The sequence below is a fragment of the Taudactylus pleione genome, unplaced genomic scaffold (genome assembly GCF_031769625.1).
Source record: "Taudactylus pleione unplaced genomic scaffold, aTauple2 ptg000032l, whole genome shotgun sequence".
In the NCBI taxonomy this organism is placed as follows: Eukaryota; Metazoa; Chordata; class Amphibia; order Anura; family Myobatrachidae; genus Taudactylus; species Taudactylus pleione.
The window spans coordinates 40201611-40222092 of record NW_028284434.1 but is presented as its reverse complement, the minus strand read 5'-3'; the positions used below and the strand labels follow the sequence as shown (position 1 = coordinate 40222092).

Sequence of the window (20482 nt, the reverse complement as noted above, 5' to 3'; positions counted from 1 at the left end):
AGAGGGTGCTGTATGACACAGAGGAGGTGCTTTACTGGATGCTAACACATGCTGGGTGTCATAGAATGGGTGCTCTGGGGTGTATTTATAATGGGTGCAAGGCATGCAGTGCACACGGGTCTAAGGGGCCCACACACCCTGCCATCGGACCGGCACTGGCTGCAGAAACCACCGGGAAAATGGCCACCACAGCCATTTCCCCAGTGATATGTGCATGCGAAGTAGAGATGTCCCAGGAACGTGAGGCGGGCCACCATGTTCCTGGAGACCTGTGCTTGTGCACATTGAAGAGTGTACTGCACCGCCGGGGAGGAGGGGGCCCGATCAGAGTCCGCACACAGGCCCCCCCTCCTATCTTAAAGCGCCTCTGTGGGTGACAACTAACTATGGATAGCATATTTGGGGTATTTTTTCAGGAAATGCTGCATGGTACTAAAGTTGTACTGTGTGCCATAGGGGAGTACATGTTTGTGTGAGACGTTATACAACGGGACCTATAGGCACTGCACACAATTTAGAAGCAGCAGGCCGTGGTGCTGACATGTAAATGCTGCTGCAACAGATGATGTCTGACAGTATGGGACTCAGCAAACAGGTAAGAGCTGGAGGAGGGAGGGGGGGGGCAGAGACGTATGGAGAGTGGGAGCTCAGGGGTTGGTTACACTGCTATGGGAGGGGGGGAGATCAGAGGGACATTACACTGCAGGATATACCCTGAGTGGCAATAGTAATACCCATAGGTGGAGGTAGACACACCCTTTGGGCGCAGCATGACATACCCCGTCAACAGCGCATGTGGCGCATTCTATTACTGAACATAATCTCCATGAAACTAGTTTTCAAAAGTAAGCAAGTACGGCTTTACTGCTGGCACAATAGAGGACATCATTTTATTTATATTGCAGCGGCTTCTGAAGCTGAATATAAAGAAATATTCTTAATCCCATTGTGATCTTTTCTCATAAAAAAATATATATATTATTGCACATTTATAGGTGCATTAAATCTCTGATAACCTGGGAAAGAACAGGTCTTAAATGTATGATTAATGTACCCAACTGGCACGTCCTTTAAACGTGGCTGCCATAGCAAAATATATTCACATGAATATTTTATGCGCCATGCGTGTGTGAATAAATTAGTTGTACTGTGTAATTATACTTCACAGTTATCGCAAAATACGTTTTTACACGCTACAGACAGTGAAGGTTTTTAATACTGACCGGGTCCTGCGGGACACGTTGTGAGTCACTGACCTGTGTGCGCTGCAGCAGCCAATAAAAATAGTCAGTATGACCCCAGCCAATCACCTGTGAGCAGCGTTTCCTTGTCCAATCGCCACCTGGGTATGCCGACCCCACCCCCGCCTACCTCGGTGGCTGCTCGGATATTACCGTGATTGCGGGGCCCCTGGCGCTGCCTTTCTCCGGTGAGCCAGCTCTGGGAGGAGACCTCAGCCTGTGACCCACGGCTGCTTCTAATCATCCCTGAAGTGTCTGGCGACCCTTCTCACGGCTTCCCCTACACTTTGTTGTGACCAAAGGCTATTAATGTTGCAGGAAAGGAAAGTGAATATAACAGTGCAGAGGGCAAAATTTACTAAGCGACAGGTCAATCCGCCGGGTTCTATTCCCCGGGGGTTTGGTGGTGTTTTTGCAGCGGTTTCTAAAGCGGCCCATACACGGTGCGATTTTCAGTTGATAAGATGTGTAGTACGATTGCCCTTGACATTCTCTCTACGATGAGTACGATTGGACATACGATCCGATGCGTTGTTTCCGATTTCAAATCGTAAACAATGCATTGTTTATTGCTAAACACCTCACAATACATCTTCTGGAATTTGAATAGGGGAGGGCTTAGCTAGGGGGTATAAAAGGCAGTTTCCATTTTAGATCTGTGCACACTCTGCTCAGTGACTAGTGAGGCTTGGTTTTATATCCTGCTGAACGCTGTACTTCGCTAGTGTGTATTGCTTTGTTTGAAGGTTTGCCTTTTACAAAGTGTGTGTATTCTTCTTTCTGATTGATTCCTATCGCCATAAGCTTCTGCTAGCATATGGCTATCTAAGGCTGAAAGGTGTAGGGCCTGAGGAGAAGAGGAGGATGCGGTCTTGCTGGACCAAGGACTGGCTGACGAGGAGGGAGAGCCGCTGCCATATGCCCCTGCTGATGGAGATTAGGGAGAACAACCCAGAAGATTATCGCAACTACCTGCGGATGGATGACGCCACATTCCAGGAGTTGCTGCGTCTGGTGACCCCCGAAATCCAGAGGCAGGACACCAGCATGAGGATGGCCATTTCGGCTGAGGAGAGGTTGGTGGCTACCCTGAGCTACCTGGCTACAGGGAGGTCATTTGAAGACCTGAAGTTTGGGACCCTCATTTCCACCAAGGCGCTGGAGCGCATCATCCCAGAGACCTGTGAGGCCATTGTGAAAGCCCTGAAGTTCCAGTACTATAAGGTGATTAAAAACACAACAATGTATTTTTGTGTAAAGTTTTTTTGTTTTTTATTGGAAACACATGTAACAACCAATATGACTGTATTTAACGGTGTGTAACCATTACTGTTTATTAGGGGTACAACAAAACCAACATGGTCTTTATATTAGCCAAACTAGTATATACCATGCTTTAAATACTGGCTGATACAGTGGCTGGGAAATATTCCTTCATGTAATTTTTTCCCTTTACAAGAACACACATATAAATGTCACACAAAATAACTTGGGCATCAACCAGTGTTTGGATGCCCAATAGATAGCCAGCTGCAGGGTATAAGGTGTGTCAGATGACGGGTTGAAGAGTGCAAGAAGCGCATGGCGCAAGTGCAGATTGCGGCCCCCGGCAAACCACAATCTACCCTTGCGCCATGTGTTTGGTCACCCTCTCCAAACCGCATCCTATACCCTGCAGCAGGTATTGGGCAACAAAAAACTTCCTGAATGTTTAATTTAAGAATAATTTTGTTCATGGGGTGCCTCCTCAACCCCAGGCAACATGGCACGATATAACACCTCTGAAGTTGAGGATGATGAGGGGTAGGATGCCTGAGGCGTACTGTAGGTGGGAGGGGTGTGGGTTGGGATGGTGTTTGGGCCATTCTTCCAGTGTCCTGGTAGGTTGGTGGTGGAAATAAAGGCTCCACTATATACCCATGGCCAGTATTGGTTGCAGAGGTGAGTATCGGCTCCTTTATCACCCTGGAAGAATTTCCAAGTTGCTTCCTTTTCCCCTGCATGATGATGTCAAAGATCAGCCTTTCGGCGTGAAGTTGCTGATCCACATCCATGGCACGGAGAGTGTTGGCCACATGTGACCCAAGACTATCAAATTGATCTGGTGGTTTGGCTAGGGCCTGCTTTACCTGCTGCAATAGTGGATCCTGGTAGTGGCAGGTTACGACGTGCCGTTCTTCGGATACGGCATGGTGGCTCCGCCACTTCTGGAACAACTTCAGCAGGCTGGGTTAACTGTGGGCTTGCACTTGTGTCAAACTCCGACGTAGCAGACTATAGGAGGAGAGATATGAGAATGTTAGTTTATTGTCTTTCTGGAAGACCATTGGCAATGAATTTGAAAGTCGATGGAATTTCTCAAATTGTGAAGGAGCCATTGACAGGAAACATATACGCATTATCCCGCCTCCCCACAGCGGCTCCTTTTATTTCAATTATAAGGGCTTTCACAGTATTGTGCCGATGGCGGTGGTAAATGACTACTAAATATTTATTTTAGCTGATGTGGGGAAAAATGGCCGTGCTTCTGATGGTGGTTCCTTCAAGCTAACGGAATTTTATGACCGACTCACCGCCAACCGTCTAAAATTGGCGACAACAGCGGATACGAAGCACGGCCTGAACTATTTGTTTGTGGCAGAGGAGACATTTGCTCTTCATGAGCATTTAATGAAGCTGTATGGACAAAGGGGACTGACCATAGAAAAATGCATTTTCAACTATCGCCTATCCAGGGCCCGGCGCATAGTTGAAAATGCTTTTGGAATTATGTTTAGTCTGTTTGGATATTCCATATGGCCATTAACCTTCGTGTGGACAAAATTGATTCTGTGGTCATGGCCTGTTGTGTCCTACACAATTTTTTGCAGGCCAAAAAAACCAATGGCTATGAACTTGGACGAACAGGAACAACCACACGAGGTTGCCCAAATGCCCTCTGTCGCAACACCCACAGTGAGGGAGACACTACCAACTGCTTGGGCAAAACAGGTCAGGGAGGAATACCTGGCCTACTTTAATGGAGTGGGGGCAGTACCATGGCAGGAGGACAACATACGATAAAAGACAATATTAAATACACTTACAAGATCCAGAGAGGACGGTGGTTCACTCCCTAGGTTCTCAGAAGACTCCTCCTCGGGGATCACGTCCACTAAAAGACTTCTGGATTCACGGTGCGGCTCCACTTCATGGAGGAACTCCAGAAGTTGATAGTACCATAAAGTACTAGAATAGATATCATCTGCCCCTGCTCCAGATGCCCGGGAGCAGAGCCGTAGCTAGGGTAGTGCGGACGGTGCCATCGCACAGGGCACCACAGGTCAGGGGGCGCTATTTGGACCTGTCAAATTTCTGTTTATTATAATTCTTGCTTGTAGCTTCCTCTTATTTCATCCCCAGCATCTCCTGGCCTCTCCTATCTCTTCCCTGGCCCTTCCCCATGAAGCCATGGCCCTTTTTTGGGTGCATTATGTCCCTTTGAAAAATGAGGGGGGCACCAATGCTCTTTCTGGCACAGGGCACCAAAAAGTGTAGTTACGGCTCTGCCCGGGAGTCAGTTTCCTTCTTCCTCTCCCTCAAGTAAACTGTAGGCAAGTTCAGGATCCTCAGTTTGACTCAGTTTGGGTTGCCTCGTCGTTATACCCGACGCTGAAGGTCACCATTTCTTCAATAACAGCAGACTTTTTTTGCTTGTTCATATAATCCTTGGTCTTAAATTTCCATAGGCACTCATGGGTCCTGTACAACTCCAAGAAGTCAGTGATGAACTGCCGTTCTCTAATACTTGTCATTTCTGGTGAAATAAAAAAAACTGCGTAAACATATAGCCTTTGACATTCAAAACTGTATAAAAATCTGATTTTAACACAGCTTGTTTGAAATTGTTTATGACAGTTTCAGTTTTACAGTTTATAAAGTTGAATAGTTCTAAAATTAATAAAAAATTTTTTTTAAAAAAATGCTCCTTATATCTAAACAAGGGTGTGCCAGGGTAAATTAAAACATTGGTGGCACAGTGGTATAAAGAAGGATGTGCCAGGGTACAATTAAACATTGGTACCATATTGGCATAAACAAGGGTGTGCCAGGGTATATTAAAACATTGGTGCCACAGTGAAATAAACAAGGGTGTGCCAGGGTATAATTAAACATTGGTGGCACAGTGGTATAAACAAGTGTGCCAGGGTAAAACAAAACATTAGTGGCACAGTGGTATAGGCAATAGTGTGTAGGGGTGTAAACATTGGTGGCACAGTGGTTACAGGGTAGCCTGTATAGTACATATACTCACTTGCCAAGGCTCACGATGCTGCTAGCTGTTCTCCGTTCTGTCGTCAATCAATCTCAAAATGGAGAAGGGGAGTGCCCAGGGATTTTGCAAAACCTCATACATCGGATCGTAAATACACAAACTACTACGAGGTGTGTCACATCATACACAACAGGTCGTAATCTTACGGTTTTCCCATAAAATGGACGATGCAGATCTACGATGGCGGGGACGCGCATCGTAAATGGCAAAAAACTACAAACGATGTGAACGATTGATCGTTACAATCGATCTAAATCGTCCGCATCCTGTAAAGAAAAAAAATTGCACCGTGTATGGTGTTTTGACGGCAGTTTTGACCTTAGTGAATCTGCAGATAGCAAAACTGCCGCCAAACCGCAGTCAAAACACATTTTTGAAAAGAACAGGGCTGTCATTTAGAAACTGCTGCAAAACCACCACCAAACCCCCAGGGTTTAGAACAGAATAGAACCCGCTGTCAAACCGCCGGGGTTTAGAACCCGCCACTTAGTCTTTTTTGCCCATTGTCTGCTCCCCGCAGCTCCCCTGGCACTGCTATTACAGTTGATTCAATTTCCTCTTCATCCTACGTTCGGTGAAGGGCATCTAGATACTACCTCGCCATTACTGGATATCAATGTTCCCGCCGGTTGGATTTGCTCCCTGCAGCAGCTCCCCCTGGCAGCTACTCCTCACAGTGCAGCACTGCTGTAACCCAGAGGATAAAGCAGAGGGATATGGACTCATTCAGTGCTTTACATCCCTCTGCCCAGTGCCGCCGGGGCTTCCCTCATCACCAGCCCCGTACAGTGTCCTTCTGGGATCCACATTTAGCTCCGGTCCCTACATCACCTGCACACTACATGCAAAGTGAGGGGTCCTTGGGACCCACTATTTTTTTTTTCCCGCTCAACGTCATCACTGCTTCAGTCCCGATTATCAGCACCAAGGGGCCCGTTTGGTGCCAGTTAGTAAGATCAGTTTTTAACCATGATTTTCCTGAGTAACAACAGTCACTGACAACCGTACACTCACCTAGGGGTCATTGCAGCCACCATCTCTATAGAATGTTATGAATGACACTATACGAGTGAGGGTAGCCGAAGTATCAGTGGCCATATATACGAGTGAGGGTAGCCGAAATATCGGTGCCCATATTTAAGGGGAATTTTTTTTTTTAGAACATAGCATAGCAACCCTAAATCCGGGTACACACTGGGACGACATATCGTGCATTGTGTATGCACGCTATGGCGGTCGCATGCAACATCGTCAGGTTTAATGTGCTGCACATCAAACCTGACGATATCACAAGCGGCCCCATTCATGTTAGTGAAGGACGGAACAAGTGATCGTTCTGTCGTGCATATCACACTGATGTGTACCCACGATTCATAACATCGTACTGATGTATACACGCGATTCGTCCCGGTACCCATCATCCAGGGTTTACCCCACTTGAAAGTAATCACTTGACTAAAATCTAACAGGAGACCAGCTGACCGGATTTGACACGGCTGCCGGTGGCATCACACTGGCAGTTCATGTGACCAGCTTCATTAGTTACTGTGGGGGAATCACACGAGTTATGTTACGTGATGTCCCCCTCTGGATTGTTGTAATCATTTGTCTACTTAATGATGTGAGACCCCTTTTAAAATGTACAAATGAATTCTATTTAAACTGAATATATTTTTTATATACATATAATTTATTTTATTTACTTATATAGTGCAGACATATTCTGCAGTGCTTTAGAGCAAATATCTGCCCATTGTCATCAGTCCCTACCCCAGTGGAGCTTACAGTCTAAGGGCCTGATTCAGAGCCGGACGCTCTGACAGAGCGCTCGCTCTGAATCAGGGCCGGCCTTCTTGTTTTTTAGAGCGGCCTCCTGGCCGCTCGCATAGCTGTGGCCAGCCACGCCCCTGGCCTGCCCACCAAAGGGGGCGTGCTGTCACTCGAACAGCACGCCCCCTTTGGTACGAGACCCGGAGCAAAGGAGTGCCCGTCGCTATCCGGGTCTCGCACATGCGCACTGGCCTACCACTGACCCGGTTGCGAGCGTACAGCGCTTGCGACTGGGTCTGAATCAGGCCCTAAATTCCCTACTACATGCTCACACACATTCATTTTTGTTGGGAGTCAATTAACCCACCAGTATATTTTTGGTGTGGGAGGAAATATCTATCTATATCTATATATTATGAGATATGGTAGGAACTTACCCTTGTTATCTCCATTTCTACGAAGTCCATAGGGTTCCACAAGATACCTTGTGGTATATGGGATACCTTGGGGTATAGGCGATGGCGGCAGGCATCCAGGCACCACAGAGTTAAATTTTCAGCCTCCCAGGATGCACTGGGGTCCCTCTCCTATACCCCGCCCCCGAGCCTCAGGCCACTCAGTTTCGTAACAAGCCATAGGCCGGAGCAGGAGCAAAAAAGAGAGAGAAGACAGTCTGGAACACACAAGAATCACATTCTCACCAGAAGGAGACGGAGAAACCGGTGACCAGATCAAAGCCCATCTGCAGTACAGGTGCGACAGGGCGGGAGTCCTGTGGAACCCTATGGACTTCGTAGAAATAGAGATAACAAGGGTAAGTTCTTACCATATCTCATATTTTCTACTTCAGGGTCCATAGGGTATCCACAGGATACCTTGGGGATGTCCCAAAGCAGTATCCTTTAAGGGTGGGGACGCTCCTGTGCTGTAAGGAGAATCCGCCGCCGAAAGGAAGCATCCTGAGAGGCGAAGGTATCAAAAGCATAATACCTTACCAAAAATATGGACAGATGACCACGTGGCTGCCAATCACCGCTGAAGCGCCACGTCGAGCTGTCCACGAAGGACCCACAGACCTAGTGGAAGAGCTTTAATAGAGGATGGAACAGGAAGACCTGTGAATCCATCCTGCCAAAGTTAGCGTAGTGGCAGGCCAACCCTTTTTATGGAAACCAGAAAGTACAAAACCGAGAGTCTGATTTCCTAAATGGACTGGTACGGTCAACTTAAATTCTTAGCGCCCGTACCACAGCCAAATAGGCCGCACCAGCAGACAGGACTGGGGAAGTAAAGGCAAGCACTGCCCTGTTCCTAGGAAAGATGAGAAAAAGGGAGGTCTACATGACAGAGCCTCCCATTCTGAGATCCTACTGGCCAAATTAAGAGCCAGAAGGAATACAGTCCTAGCTGTAAGCCATTTGAAATCCACTGAGCCCAGTGGATCAAATGGCGGTCCTCAGAGAGCCCTAAGGACCACAGCCAAATCCCAAGGAGCCACAGGTGGAACAAAGGGATGCTGAATATAACGTACACCCTGCACAAAGGTGCAGACATCAGGAAGAGTAGCAATCCTACACTGAAACCATACTAACAGGGCAGAAACCTGCACCTTGAGGTAAGCAAGGCGTAGACCGTTATCTAAGCCCACCTGTAGGAAAGCCAACCTCTGGATATCCGGAATACCCGAGAAGCCTAGCCTCTAGGGCGACACCTGAAAGAAAGTATACCATACCTAATGGTACATTTTTGCAGATAAAAACTTCCGAGCTCTTAGCATGGACACAGCCCCTGTTAACTATAGAGCTGGAAAAAACTCCTAGACCTTAAGAGGGCAGTCTCCACCACAGACAACACAGGTCTGGGTATCAGCCAGGATCCTGAGACAACAGGTCCGGGCGTAGAGGCAACAGCTTCGGAGTGTTAACTGAGAGGCTCCGAAGATCTGAGAGTAATAGTGCCATCTGGCCTACGCTGGAGCTATCAGCAGGAGCGTGCCTCCTTCTTGCTATTACTGGAGGAAGAAGGGATAACGGAGGGACGAGGTACACAACTTGGAAGGTCCACTGGACCTACCTACGTCTATCAGAAGAGTCTCATCTCTGAAAGGCTCCACTTGTTCACCTGAAGATTGAACACCTCCTGATAAAGAGGACATTTCCCTGAATGCACGTCTTGACGGCTGAGAAAGCCTGCTTTCCATCTGAGGATTCCTGAATGAACACTGCCGATGACGGCAGGGATATAGCCTTCCACCCAAGCCAGAATTCGGGACACCACTGTTAGTGTCGCCTGACTTCAGGAACCTCCTAGGTGGTTTACATAAGCCATCATGATGGCGTTGTCAGACTGTACCTGCACGGTATTTCCGTGGAGGACCTGTCCTGCATGCTGGAGAACCCTGAATACTGCTCAGAGTTCTCAGATGTTTATGGGAAGCGCAAAAACTACTGGTGTCCACCTGCCCTGGAACAAGTGTGGACCCGTCATGCTTCCCAGCCACGGATACTGGCGTCCGTCGTCAGAAGGACCCTGTCCGCAATCCCAAAGGGGGTGCCCCTTGTTTAGGTGAGCTTTCTGCAGCCACCAGGCCAGAGAGAGACAAACCTCCGGGGAAAGCCTATTGACTTTATCTTATGGGGCAACCCATCCCATCCGGAGAGGATCAAGTTCTTTAGAGTGAAGCTGGGTACTCTCCACCATGTCGAACAGCGACATCCTGGAACCCAGGAACCACATTGCCAAGTGAATAGACACTCGGCGACTCTGCAGGCAACTGCGTACCTTTGCCTGTAATGCAGAGATCTTTTCCTCAATCACAAAGATCCTCAGATGTTGGGATATGAAGCATCCTCTGTGAAGAATCAGAGAGGACCATTTCCAGTTTATCAGTCAGCCCTAACGTAGCAACACAGATATTGTCCGTTGCATATGGCACTGAAGTATCTCTGGAGACCGTGGTAACAACAGGAGGTCACTCGGATAGGGTAACAAGCGGACCCCATGCATCCGCAGGTGGGCTGCCATAACTACCATGACCCTGGTAAACCGTGAGGCGCGGAGGCCAGACCAAGGGGCAATGCCAGAAACTGGAAATGCTTATCGACCACTGCAAACCTGAGGAAAACACTGGTGTGCTAAGAAAAGAGGGATATTCAGGTAGTCACCCTGAATATATCCAACGACACCACAAAATTCCCAGGCTCCATTGAATGATGGAATGCAGGGTCCCTCTCCCGAACCGAGGAACCCTTAAGAATTTGTTGAAGGATTCGAGGTTGAGAATGTCCTGGTAAGACCCATTGGGTGTCTGTACCAGAAAGAGGATGGAGTAATACCTCGTTCCCCTTTGGGGCAACGGAATAGGTACTATAACTCCTGCCTGGAGCATAGAGTGTAACACCCTCAAAAATTACAGGGCCTTGTCCTGAATTGACAGAAGACCTGTAACGAAAAACCTTCTGGGAGGCTTTTACCGGGAGGAAAGGACATACCTTCAAGAAAATACTTCTCTTACCCCAGTGTCCGTGGTGGTCAGACACCAGCACTGGGCGAACTGGAGAAGCCGGCCTCCAACTCTGGGGGCTCCCGAGAGGAGGCCCGTCCCGTGAGGCTGAAGGCTTATAGTCCAACTTGGGAGTAGGACGTCTTGTACTCCAAGCCTGTTCTTATGGCTGAGCAGATTTCCTGGCTACTGACTGTCTTGGAAAGCTGTATTTTAGACTTACCCTGGCCTCACAGGGCCGAAAAGACAAAGTCCCAGACCCTGATGGGACTGTAGCCGATGGCAGACACGCAGACGTAGCTGCTGCCTGCAGGGCCACAATTGCGTCCAGACGAGGGCCAAACAGGACTTGTCCCGTAAAAGGCAAAGCATTCCAAATGGAATCTGCGTCCGCTTTCCAAGAGCGCAACCACAGGGAGCGGCAAGCCGCTACTGCTGCCGAGGAGATTCTGGAAAGGAGCAGGCTATATGCAAGACCGTCTCATTATGAACGTGGCAAAGTCTCTGAGAATTTGCCACTATCCACCTGCTCTGCTGGAGAGTCAGTGTGCAGAGATCCAGTTACCTACTCAGTGTTCCATGGCTCTGGCCCCCCAGCACACGGCCATAGCCGGCCTGGAAGCCCCTCCAGCAAGGGAATATTGGATTTTAGATATATTTGCACCTTGCAATCTGGAACCTCCTTCAAAGAGGACCTGGAGGGCATGGGCAACGTAGCACTCCTCACTAGGCATGTAACATGAGAATCTACCCGTAAAGGTAACTCCCATTCGGAAATGTAATTATCCGCAAAAGGGGTATGCAAAAGGTCAACCGTTTTTGAAGCTGGAACCGCTTACCTGGATTTTCCACGCCTCCTCTAAATGATCCACCTGACCAAATAGAGGAATTACAGTGGCAACACCCTTATCCTTAAAGAAGGCATATTTGGATTTAGCCACGGGGGATATGTAATAACCAAAGCCGCACGGACTGCCCGTAGAAGGCCAGGTATATAGACTTTAGACCCAGACTAGGCCTCCTTTGCACTAAGGGGCTCGTGTCTGAAAAAGTCAATAATGTCACCGTCATCAGACGTCATGTCTTAACCCGTCTGAGACCCGAAAGGCCGTTTAGAAGGCCGAAATGGTGACTCCCCCTGTAACACGTCCATCAGGTGCTATACCATTTGGACAATAAATTCACCCACACAGGCTCCTGCGAGACCTGGGGGGGCGAAAAACAGGATACACTGGGGTAACATCAACTGTCCAGGGACCCCTGCATGTGATGAGACCACCACAGGCTGCGATAACCCCTTGGGGAAACGCAGGGGGCGTTGCCCACAAAGGCTGTAAGCATTTTAGCCAGCCGAGGGCGGTCCCCTTTTTTGTGCAGGCACAGTGACAGAAATGGGGCGTGATATATAATACAACATGCCCTCCATAAACCCTCAGCGTCTACATATCCCTCCGCTAACTGCACATGATATCAGTACATTATAGCTGGAAGAGGATATCCTCGTTCACTTTCCGACATGAGGAGTGTGAACGGAGCATATGTGACCTCCCACACAGAAAAACCACGTTTACTGTGAGGTAATAAACACCCTGCGACACCGCACCGCAAGGGCTGTAGCAGAAGAACAGGGATAGGAAAAGGCTGACAGTCAGAAATGAAAGTACAGGCAAACAGCACTAGCATTTAAGTCACATACAATGCACAGATAACATCCTGCATTACAGGCACTGCGATCAACTACACAGACCAGAGCCTGGTAGGAAACAGTGCTGCATACACTGACCTTAATTGAAGGAGAGGTATGCGGGGGACCCGGACCGCAATAGCATCTGTATCAGCTTCCAGCAGCGTTTGCCATCCCCAGCACATGTAGTGAGAAAATGGCCACCAAGGAGCAGAGAGAAGGCAGGGCCCGGGGGAGGAGCGCTGACACAGCCTGCTCAGACCGCTGTGGAATGGCACTGTGCAGCGGGGGAGACGCCGGCTGTGAGACAGGGAAAGCGTTCTCCCCTGGCGTGCTATCAACCCCTGGGACGCCGCGCTGTACCGCACATGCTGCGGCCCGCTGTCCCTGGTGGTCTAGTGGAAGGCGCATGATCAGTACCTGGCCCCACGCGCAGCCGGTCCCCAGGGAGCCCCCTGCCTGGGGACCAAACAGGACTGTGTTACCGGCGGGTGCCCACCGCTTACCTTGTTCCCAGTGCATCCGGCCACAGTCCAGGTAGCCGGGGATCACCGCTAGCTGTGACCCCAGCTACCTACCAGCATCCCCGGATCGGTACCGGCGGGGTGTAGGAGTGACAGCATGGACGTCAATACTGACTGTCCTATGCTGGAGCACTCTAGTTGTGCAGCCACGGCTGCGAATAAATATTCAGGGGCCTTAAAAAGACCCCCCTCTGTACGGTGCGACTGGTCTGGCCAGGCACCTACGAAAACTGAGTGGCCTGAGGCTCGGGGGCGGGGTATAGGAGAGGGACCCCAGTGCATCCTGGGAGGCTGAAAATTTAACTCTGTGGTGCCTGGATGTCTGCCGCCATCGCCTATACCCCAAGGTAACCTATGGACCCTGAAGTAGAAATATATATACACACACACACAGAATAAAACCAGAGGGCGCTTGGTCCTTTGTGATATACACCGACACCTTTGGGTGCTGGTGGATTATTCAACCTATCCCTCACTGGCGTCGATGACTGACAATTTTATATATGATGTAAGCATCCTTTCAAGTAATCTATTTCTAATTAATCAAAATATTTGTATTCATACTAATACGCGGCCATTGGGCCAGGTATGCTCGGTGATTCTTTGGTGAAGGGGGTTTTCCAGATGAGCATCACTACATAATTGGGAGTCGGAACCAGGGTTGCATAAAAATGGATTTAGAAAAAAAAAAGGATTTTATTTGATTTAATCAGATTTTTTATGGAGGGGGGATTTAAATAGGATTTTTTTTATTACATTTTTTTTTTTTTTTTTTAAAGTAAACGTTTTAAATGTTTATAAAAAAAAATATATATATATTTAATAAATCCTATTTAAATCAAACTGTTTTATTTAAAAAAATAAAATCCAATTTTATCCAACCCAATTTATATTTGGGACACTTTGTTGATTCAGAAAGAAATATCAACTTCCGCACGAGTAACATTCAAGGGAAGATTTGCATCACGAACTTAGATCGAACATTACAAAGTGTATATCACAAAGAACCTAACACCCTCTGGTTTTATGGTTGTGTTTATATTTAGGTACCCACTAACAGGTACCACTGTGAGGTGCACCTCTGATCTTCGTGAATCTCAGCATGTGATAAAGGTATATGGCGGGGTGTGTATATAGATCAGAGATATGTGCTGAGGTCAATGGCTGGGGAGGCACACATGGAGATGGGTGCCAAGAGCCTGCCTCACCCCTTACTCATTGTAACTCTGTACTCATTACACTAAGCTTCAGTGTCCATTGATTCTCCTACCTGCATCACAGTGCCTTCTCTTGCTGCTGGCTGGGCTACAATCTCTAAACACTGTAGTGCACTTCCTGGTCACAATGCACATGCAAGGTGTTTATCAGAGCTCAAGGCACACCCCCCCATATACTCAGAGGCATGGCTCTATTTGCTCTTTCTGTGCAGCTTACTGCCCATGGTGTGGTCCTGCCCCCAGCTCTGCAAGCAGTGTCTGACTATACATAAGTGAGGCTGAGCTGTTGTTGCCTCATCTGCAGTCCCAGCGAACTCCACAAAGCTGGTGAGTGTTAACTATAAAAAAGTTATTACAATAAACAAAGATGTTTATAAAAAATAATAGAACTGTTATAAATATCCTCATTGTAGTATTCTAATCATTTTTATATCAACTCTCAGGAGTATGACAGGGGAGGCTCTGCCTCCCGCCTGCACATCTCTGATATAGATATACACACACACATGCCTACTTTTGAAAACTGGTTTCAGGGAGATTCTATGACATCCAGCACAGCATCCACCGTCACCCAGCACTGTACCACCTGTCTCAGCTTCCAGCACAGCACACCCCTCCCCCCTGTCACCCAGCACACCACCCCCTCTGTACCAGCCAGAACCCCGTCTGTACCAGCCAGCACACCACCCTGTCATCCAACACCCCCTCTGTGTCACTCAGCACACCACCCCCTCTGTGTCACCCAGCACAGCACGGTGCACCCCCACAATTACAGCCACCTCCCAAAGCAGCTTGCGCAGGAATCAGCATTATTGCCCTCACCCGACTCATTAGCTGAGATCCGTGTCCCTGGAAAAGTCTCTCCCCTCCCCCTCCGGCCAAGTAATATGTCGGTGCCTCTACCCCTGATACGGGGCTGCGCCTGCCAGGACAGATAACTGAGCAAGTTCAGAACATGGGACACAAGGTGCAGTACTCCACGTGGTGTGGATAGTAGTAACACTCACCGAGCCGGCCCCTCCCTCTGCCGTCGCGGGTCACATGGCGGTGACATCACAGCTCCTTCCCATCTTGGTTCTAGCGGCGCACTGACACCTCCCCCGGCTCCTCCTCCCTGTCCTGACGCCGGTCACACAGCACTGGTCCCCAGCGGCTGCTACCGGGTGACGGTCTCTTGTCCAGGCCACGCCCCCCGTCATACTTGGACTTGCGCATGCGTAGTTCAGCGTCTCGGCGGGCAGTGGGGAATCAAGGGGGGTCTTTCTTGAACATGCAGAGCTGGCTGTAAGTGTTGCTGTATGTGAGATAGGCTTGCAAGAATATTGATAGCAATAAAAAGTCCATAGTCCTATATGGAAAGGTTGGGATTTTCCTTGTAAAATAGGGATCATTGAGTCATTATGGCATGGAATGTATATTATGTTTGCAGGGTTCGGCAGACGGCAGCACTATTAGCGCAGTGTCGCGGGTTGCATGTCACTCTGGGTCTGGGGAAAGCCAAGACTGGGGCAGAGCAGCTGTGGCTGAGCAGGCAGCAGAAGGATCCGTACGTAAGAGCAGCCCATGCACAGAGCTACCGCTGCCGCAGCGCCTTCAAACTGCTGGAGATAGACAAGGAGCATAGACTCCTGCGCCCAGGACAGCATGTCATAGATTGTGGTGCAGCTCCGGGGGCTTGGAGTCAGGTCCTCGTTGACAAAGTGAATGCCTTGGGGCAAGGTGAGCAATTGTAGGACCCTCCTCTCTTCTTATGTGCCTGTTATGGACGTCATTGTTTAATCGTGTTATGCCTAATCATTTGGGTTATTTACTACTGATTACCCAATGCCCTCAGCAGTGGCGTAACTTCATCACAGGTGCCCGGAGGCAAGATAGATGTTGGTGACCCCCACCCCCCCAAATTAAAATGTACCATCCCCAGCACCTATGACACCCCCCCCATGCAGTTCCTTTTATGCAGTGCCCTCAGTAGAGGTCCCCCTATGCAGTGCCAGATTATGTAGTGCCCCCCAGTAATGGTCCCCCTATGCAGTGCCCCCAGTAGTGGTCCCCCTATGCAGTGCCCCTTATACTGTGCCCCCAGTAGTGGTCCCCCTGTGCCGTGCCCCATATACAGTGCCCTCAGTAGTGGTCCCCCTATGCAGTGCCCCTTATACTGTGCCCCCAGTAGTGGTCCCCCTATGCAGTGCCCCCAGTAGTAAGGGCCCTTGTAGTGCCCTCAGTAGTAATGCTCCCTACAGTGCCCCAGTAGTAATGCCCCTTGAAGTGCCCCCAGTTGTAGTGCACCCAATAGTGCCCCCAGTAGTAAGGCCCCTGTAGTGCCCCATATGATGCCCCCAGTAGTAAGGCCGCTGTAGTGCCCCATAGGATGGCCCCAGTAGTAAGACCCATGTAGTAAGCCCCCCCCCCGAGCACACACAACTCTTACTTTAAACCCCGCTCCAGTGCCAGCTTCCATCCGTCCCTGGCGCCCGCTCCTCAGAGCTATGTGAGTGACGCCGGTGGGGTTGGAGAGAAGGAGCGCCGATCAGCGTTGCTCCTCCTCCATGCAGCTCCTCCTCAGCAGTGCCCGGAACGGCCGGGTGACAATGGAGCCAGGCGCCCGGCAACAAATGACTCCATTGTCTCCAGTAGTTCCACCACTGGCCCTCAGCATTAGGTCCCTGCTTCTCTTTTTCCTGCATCTTCCCTATTTGGGAAATAGTTTTAAAACGTGTGTGTGTGTGTACTACAATTGAGCATCACCCATGACATGTAATCGATAATATATTTAAGGTTGGACCCTCTGGGGTATATTTACTAAAGAGCTGGTTTTTAGAAGTGGAGGTATTGCCCATAGCAATCAGAGTCTAGCTATTCGCTTCTAGATCTAGAAGGTGCTAGATATGTTAAGTAGGATCTGATTGTTTTCTGGGGGCAACAGCTCCACTTCTAAAAAAAAACCAAACACACTTTAGTAAATATACCCCTCTTAAGGCCCCCATACCCGTTGCGATAAAGCAGCCGATCCGATGGATTGGTACGATATCGCTGCTATATCGTACGGTGTATGGGCATGACATCGGATAGTGCGCGCACCCGTGGGTTCGTACATCGCACCTCCAGATCTTACTGCAGGTTCAGTTGATCTGGGGTTGCGATGTGCGATTCCATACCGCCCGATATGTCGGATCCCCCATCTCGTCGCAAGGTGCATATCATAAGTGTATGGGTATGTTTAAGCTGGGTACATAATACATCTGCAGATGATGGTTGTTCATGTATACTGATATACTGAACGTCCATCATCTGTCTCTGGCCACGGGTCCCAGGGCCTCTGCTGCATGTGCACGGCGGTCGGCCCGTACAAACTGCCTGATGAACAGATATATATGCCATCGGCTGTGCAGCAGATCCTATGCGATATGTCTGCGAACGACATCGTTCACAGACATATAGCTGGTACACACTGGCCGACGGGCACCCAATATATTGGTTGATCAATTGATCGGCCAATATGTCTGTCAGTGTGTACCCAGCATTAGTCTTTTTTATTTTTTTTTATTAGCAAATCTATTGTGAACGAAAAAAACGAGAATTTAAAAGCCAACATCGAAGACACAAAACAAAATGCAAATCACAGCCCTTCTATAACAACAAATAAAATAAAGAAGGCTTATTTACTAATAAAAATAGTATTTAATGGAACAAATAACAATCATATAACAACCTGCCACCACACTGCGACCTGGGGGGAGCTTCTTGTGCAAACTCTGGGACGGCAGTGAAAGTAATCTAGTAAGGGACAGAGGGCCTGATTCAGACCCGCTCGCGAGCGCTGAGCACTCGCAAGCGGGTCGATGGTGCCCTAGTGCGCATGCGCATGATGGAGGGAGCTCCGTCATGCTCATGCACGAGACCCAGACAGCGACAGCCAAGCTGTCGCTCCGGGTCTCGCACCAAAGGGGGCGTGCTGTCGATGTTGAGTGACAGCACGCCCCCTTTGGTGGGCGCGCCGGGGGCGTGGCTGCCAGACGGAGGCGTTCCCATGGGAACGCCTACCGTCTGGGTCCGGCCCCACTGACATCTCTGACATCATGTCAGTGGGAGTGATTTTGGCTCTGATAGAGCCAGAATCACTCCAGGGCTTGTGGTCACCAAGACCCTACTGCAGGGTCTCGTCGCAAGCTCGATGGTCGCGATGGTCTTGACCATCGATGGTCGCGATGGTCCATCATCATGGACGCTCGCATAAGCTGTGGGTGGTAACCCACAGCTATGCGAGCGTCCAGGAGGACGCTCCCAAAAAAAACCCAAAACACCCTGTTTCAGAGCGGGCGCTCGTTCAGAGCGTCCGGCTCTGAATCAGGCCCAGATTGCGGTGGCGATTTCAGCAAGTGAAGACTGTGAAGCCTAAAGCCAGCAGGATGGAGTCTGCAGAGATATTTTTGTTGGCAAAATTACACAAAGATACTAAATCTTTCAATATATAATCCTCTGATAGCTGCTAATCCTACAAATGAAAACATGTTCTACAGTTGTTGTAGTCATTATTTAAACACTGAATCATCATCGTTATTAATGCAGAAAATTCCTATTTTGAAAACAATTGATGTCTTACATGTGAACACTGCACAAAACTTCATTTTAAGCCTAAATTCAAGAGCCAGAGATGCACCTACAAATGCAAATCCCTGTTTTTAGTATATGTATACAAACTTACAGTATACTTATTTGTTCAGTTTACTTATAGTCTGACTATGTGTTATTATAATAGTTACAGTGCTGTATGTTATTATCAAATATTAGGAGTCCTAGAGGGGTATTCAATATGAAAGGTTAACTTCCCTAGCGAAGTTAACGTTTCATATCGGAGTTTTTTTCTGCGTAAAGGTATGGTGCGCGCTCCCGCTTATCCCCGTATTCAATATCAAATTAACGAAAACGGGAAACTCCGAAGTTGGATTTGCGTAAAGTTACGAATTTTTCCTTAAAATAATTGTAAGACCCCCCTAAAGTTGTAAAAACATGGGGGAACACTATGGGTACCCCCGTTTTAGCCTTTAATTGAAAGTCGGGGCTTTAAATAGCCGCAGCAGGTGTTTTTTTCCCGACATTGAAGAAGTGATACAGAAGAGCACTTAGGTTATTTTTGTCGTTTTTTTAAGTGGTCCCATCAAATTTGGGGTACATGAAAGTGGGTACTAGCATATTTTGATGTCCCTAAAGAAAGCTTTTAAAAATTCTGCATTTGTGCACCTGCCGCTATAAATCTATTGTAGAAAACACCTGCCGCATACTTGCAGAATAGCCCTGAACCTATTTCCCTATTGTTTAACAATTTTGTCCCATTTTTTTTTTTTTTTTTTTTGCACCCCAATTTTTAAATTAATTTTTTTGGGTGTCCCTATTGTTTTTTTTTACTTTTTTTGACACAGTTCTTTTTTAAATGTCAATCTCAGGGGTGCAGGCTATTTTTTTTAAGCCTGCACCCCTAAACCCCAATTCTGCACTTTTTTTCGACACCTATTCAATGGTGAAAAGTTATCACCGTTTTTTATCAAAGATTTTTCAAAACTGCGATAAGTCTTTGAAATTCAATACGGTGTAAAACTAAAACAAGTGATATTAACGCAAAAACATTAAAAAGTGCGATATTAACGCAAAAAACGATGTTATCGCACCCATATTGAATGTTCTACTACTAATGTTCTATTTGTCTTTTACTATACTGCTATCAACTCTGTTCTCTCTGTGTTTCCCCAGACCCAGCTGTGAGTGTTGGATTCGTGTTGGGTGTAGACCTTCTGCATATTACTCCGCTGGACGGAGCAGTTTTCCTCACCAAATGCGATATTACATTACCTGCCACCCATGAGAAGATAATAAGCCTCCTCCCGTCCGGCCAGGCAGATGTCATCCTGAGTGACATGGCTCCCAATGCCAGTGGCATCAGGGAAATGGATCATCAGAGACTTGTCAGTATGTGTCTGTCTCTCCTGGACTTTGCTGAGACGGTGCTGCGACCTGGGGGCAGCTTCCTGTGCAAACTCTGGGACGGCAGTGATAGTAATCTAGTAAGGGACAGATTGCGGCGGCGATTTCAGCAAGTGAAGACTGTGAAGCCTAAAGCCAGCAGGATGGAGTCTGCAGAGATATTTTTGTTGGCGAAATTACACAAAGATACTAAATCTTTCAATATATAATCCTCTGATAGCTGCTAATCCTACAAATGAAAACACGTCCTATA

General features: G+C 48.2%; 2 protein-coding genes across 3 annotated transcripts in view; one reads left to right on the top strand and one right to left on the bottom strand.

The window, feature by feature from the left end:
* Positions 1 to 15365, bottom strand: part of NUDT1 (nudix hydrolase 1) — a 27535-nt gene extending 12170 nt beyond the window's left edge. Inside the window, exon 1 of one of the 2 annotated variants that reach the window (XM_088452035.1) lies at positions 15261 to 15365. The gene's annotated coding sequence lies outside the window, so the exon portion shown is untranslated. The other variant, XM_088452036.1, reaches the window with a different exon arrangement.
* On the top strand, positions 15353 to 20482 carry MRM2 (mitochondrial rRNA methyltransferase 2). The gene is made up of 3 exons (XM_088452034.1): positions 15353 to 15537; positions 15683 to 15972; positions 19999 to 20482. The coding sequence occupies exons 1-3, from the start codon at positions 15467 to 15469 to the stop codon at positions 20436 to 20438; spliced, it is 801 nt and encodes a 266-aa protein (XP_088308160.1). The 5' UTR covers positions 15353 to 15466; the 3' UTR covers positions 20439 to 20482.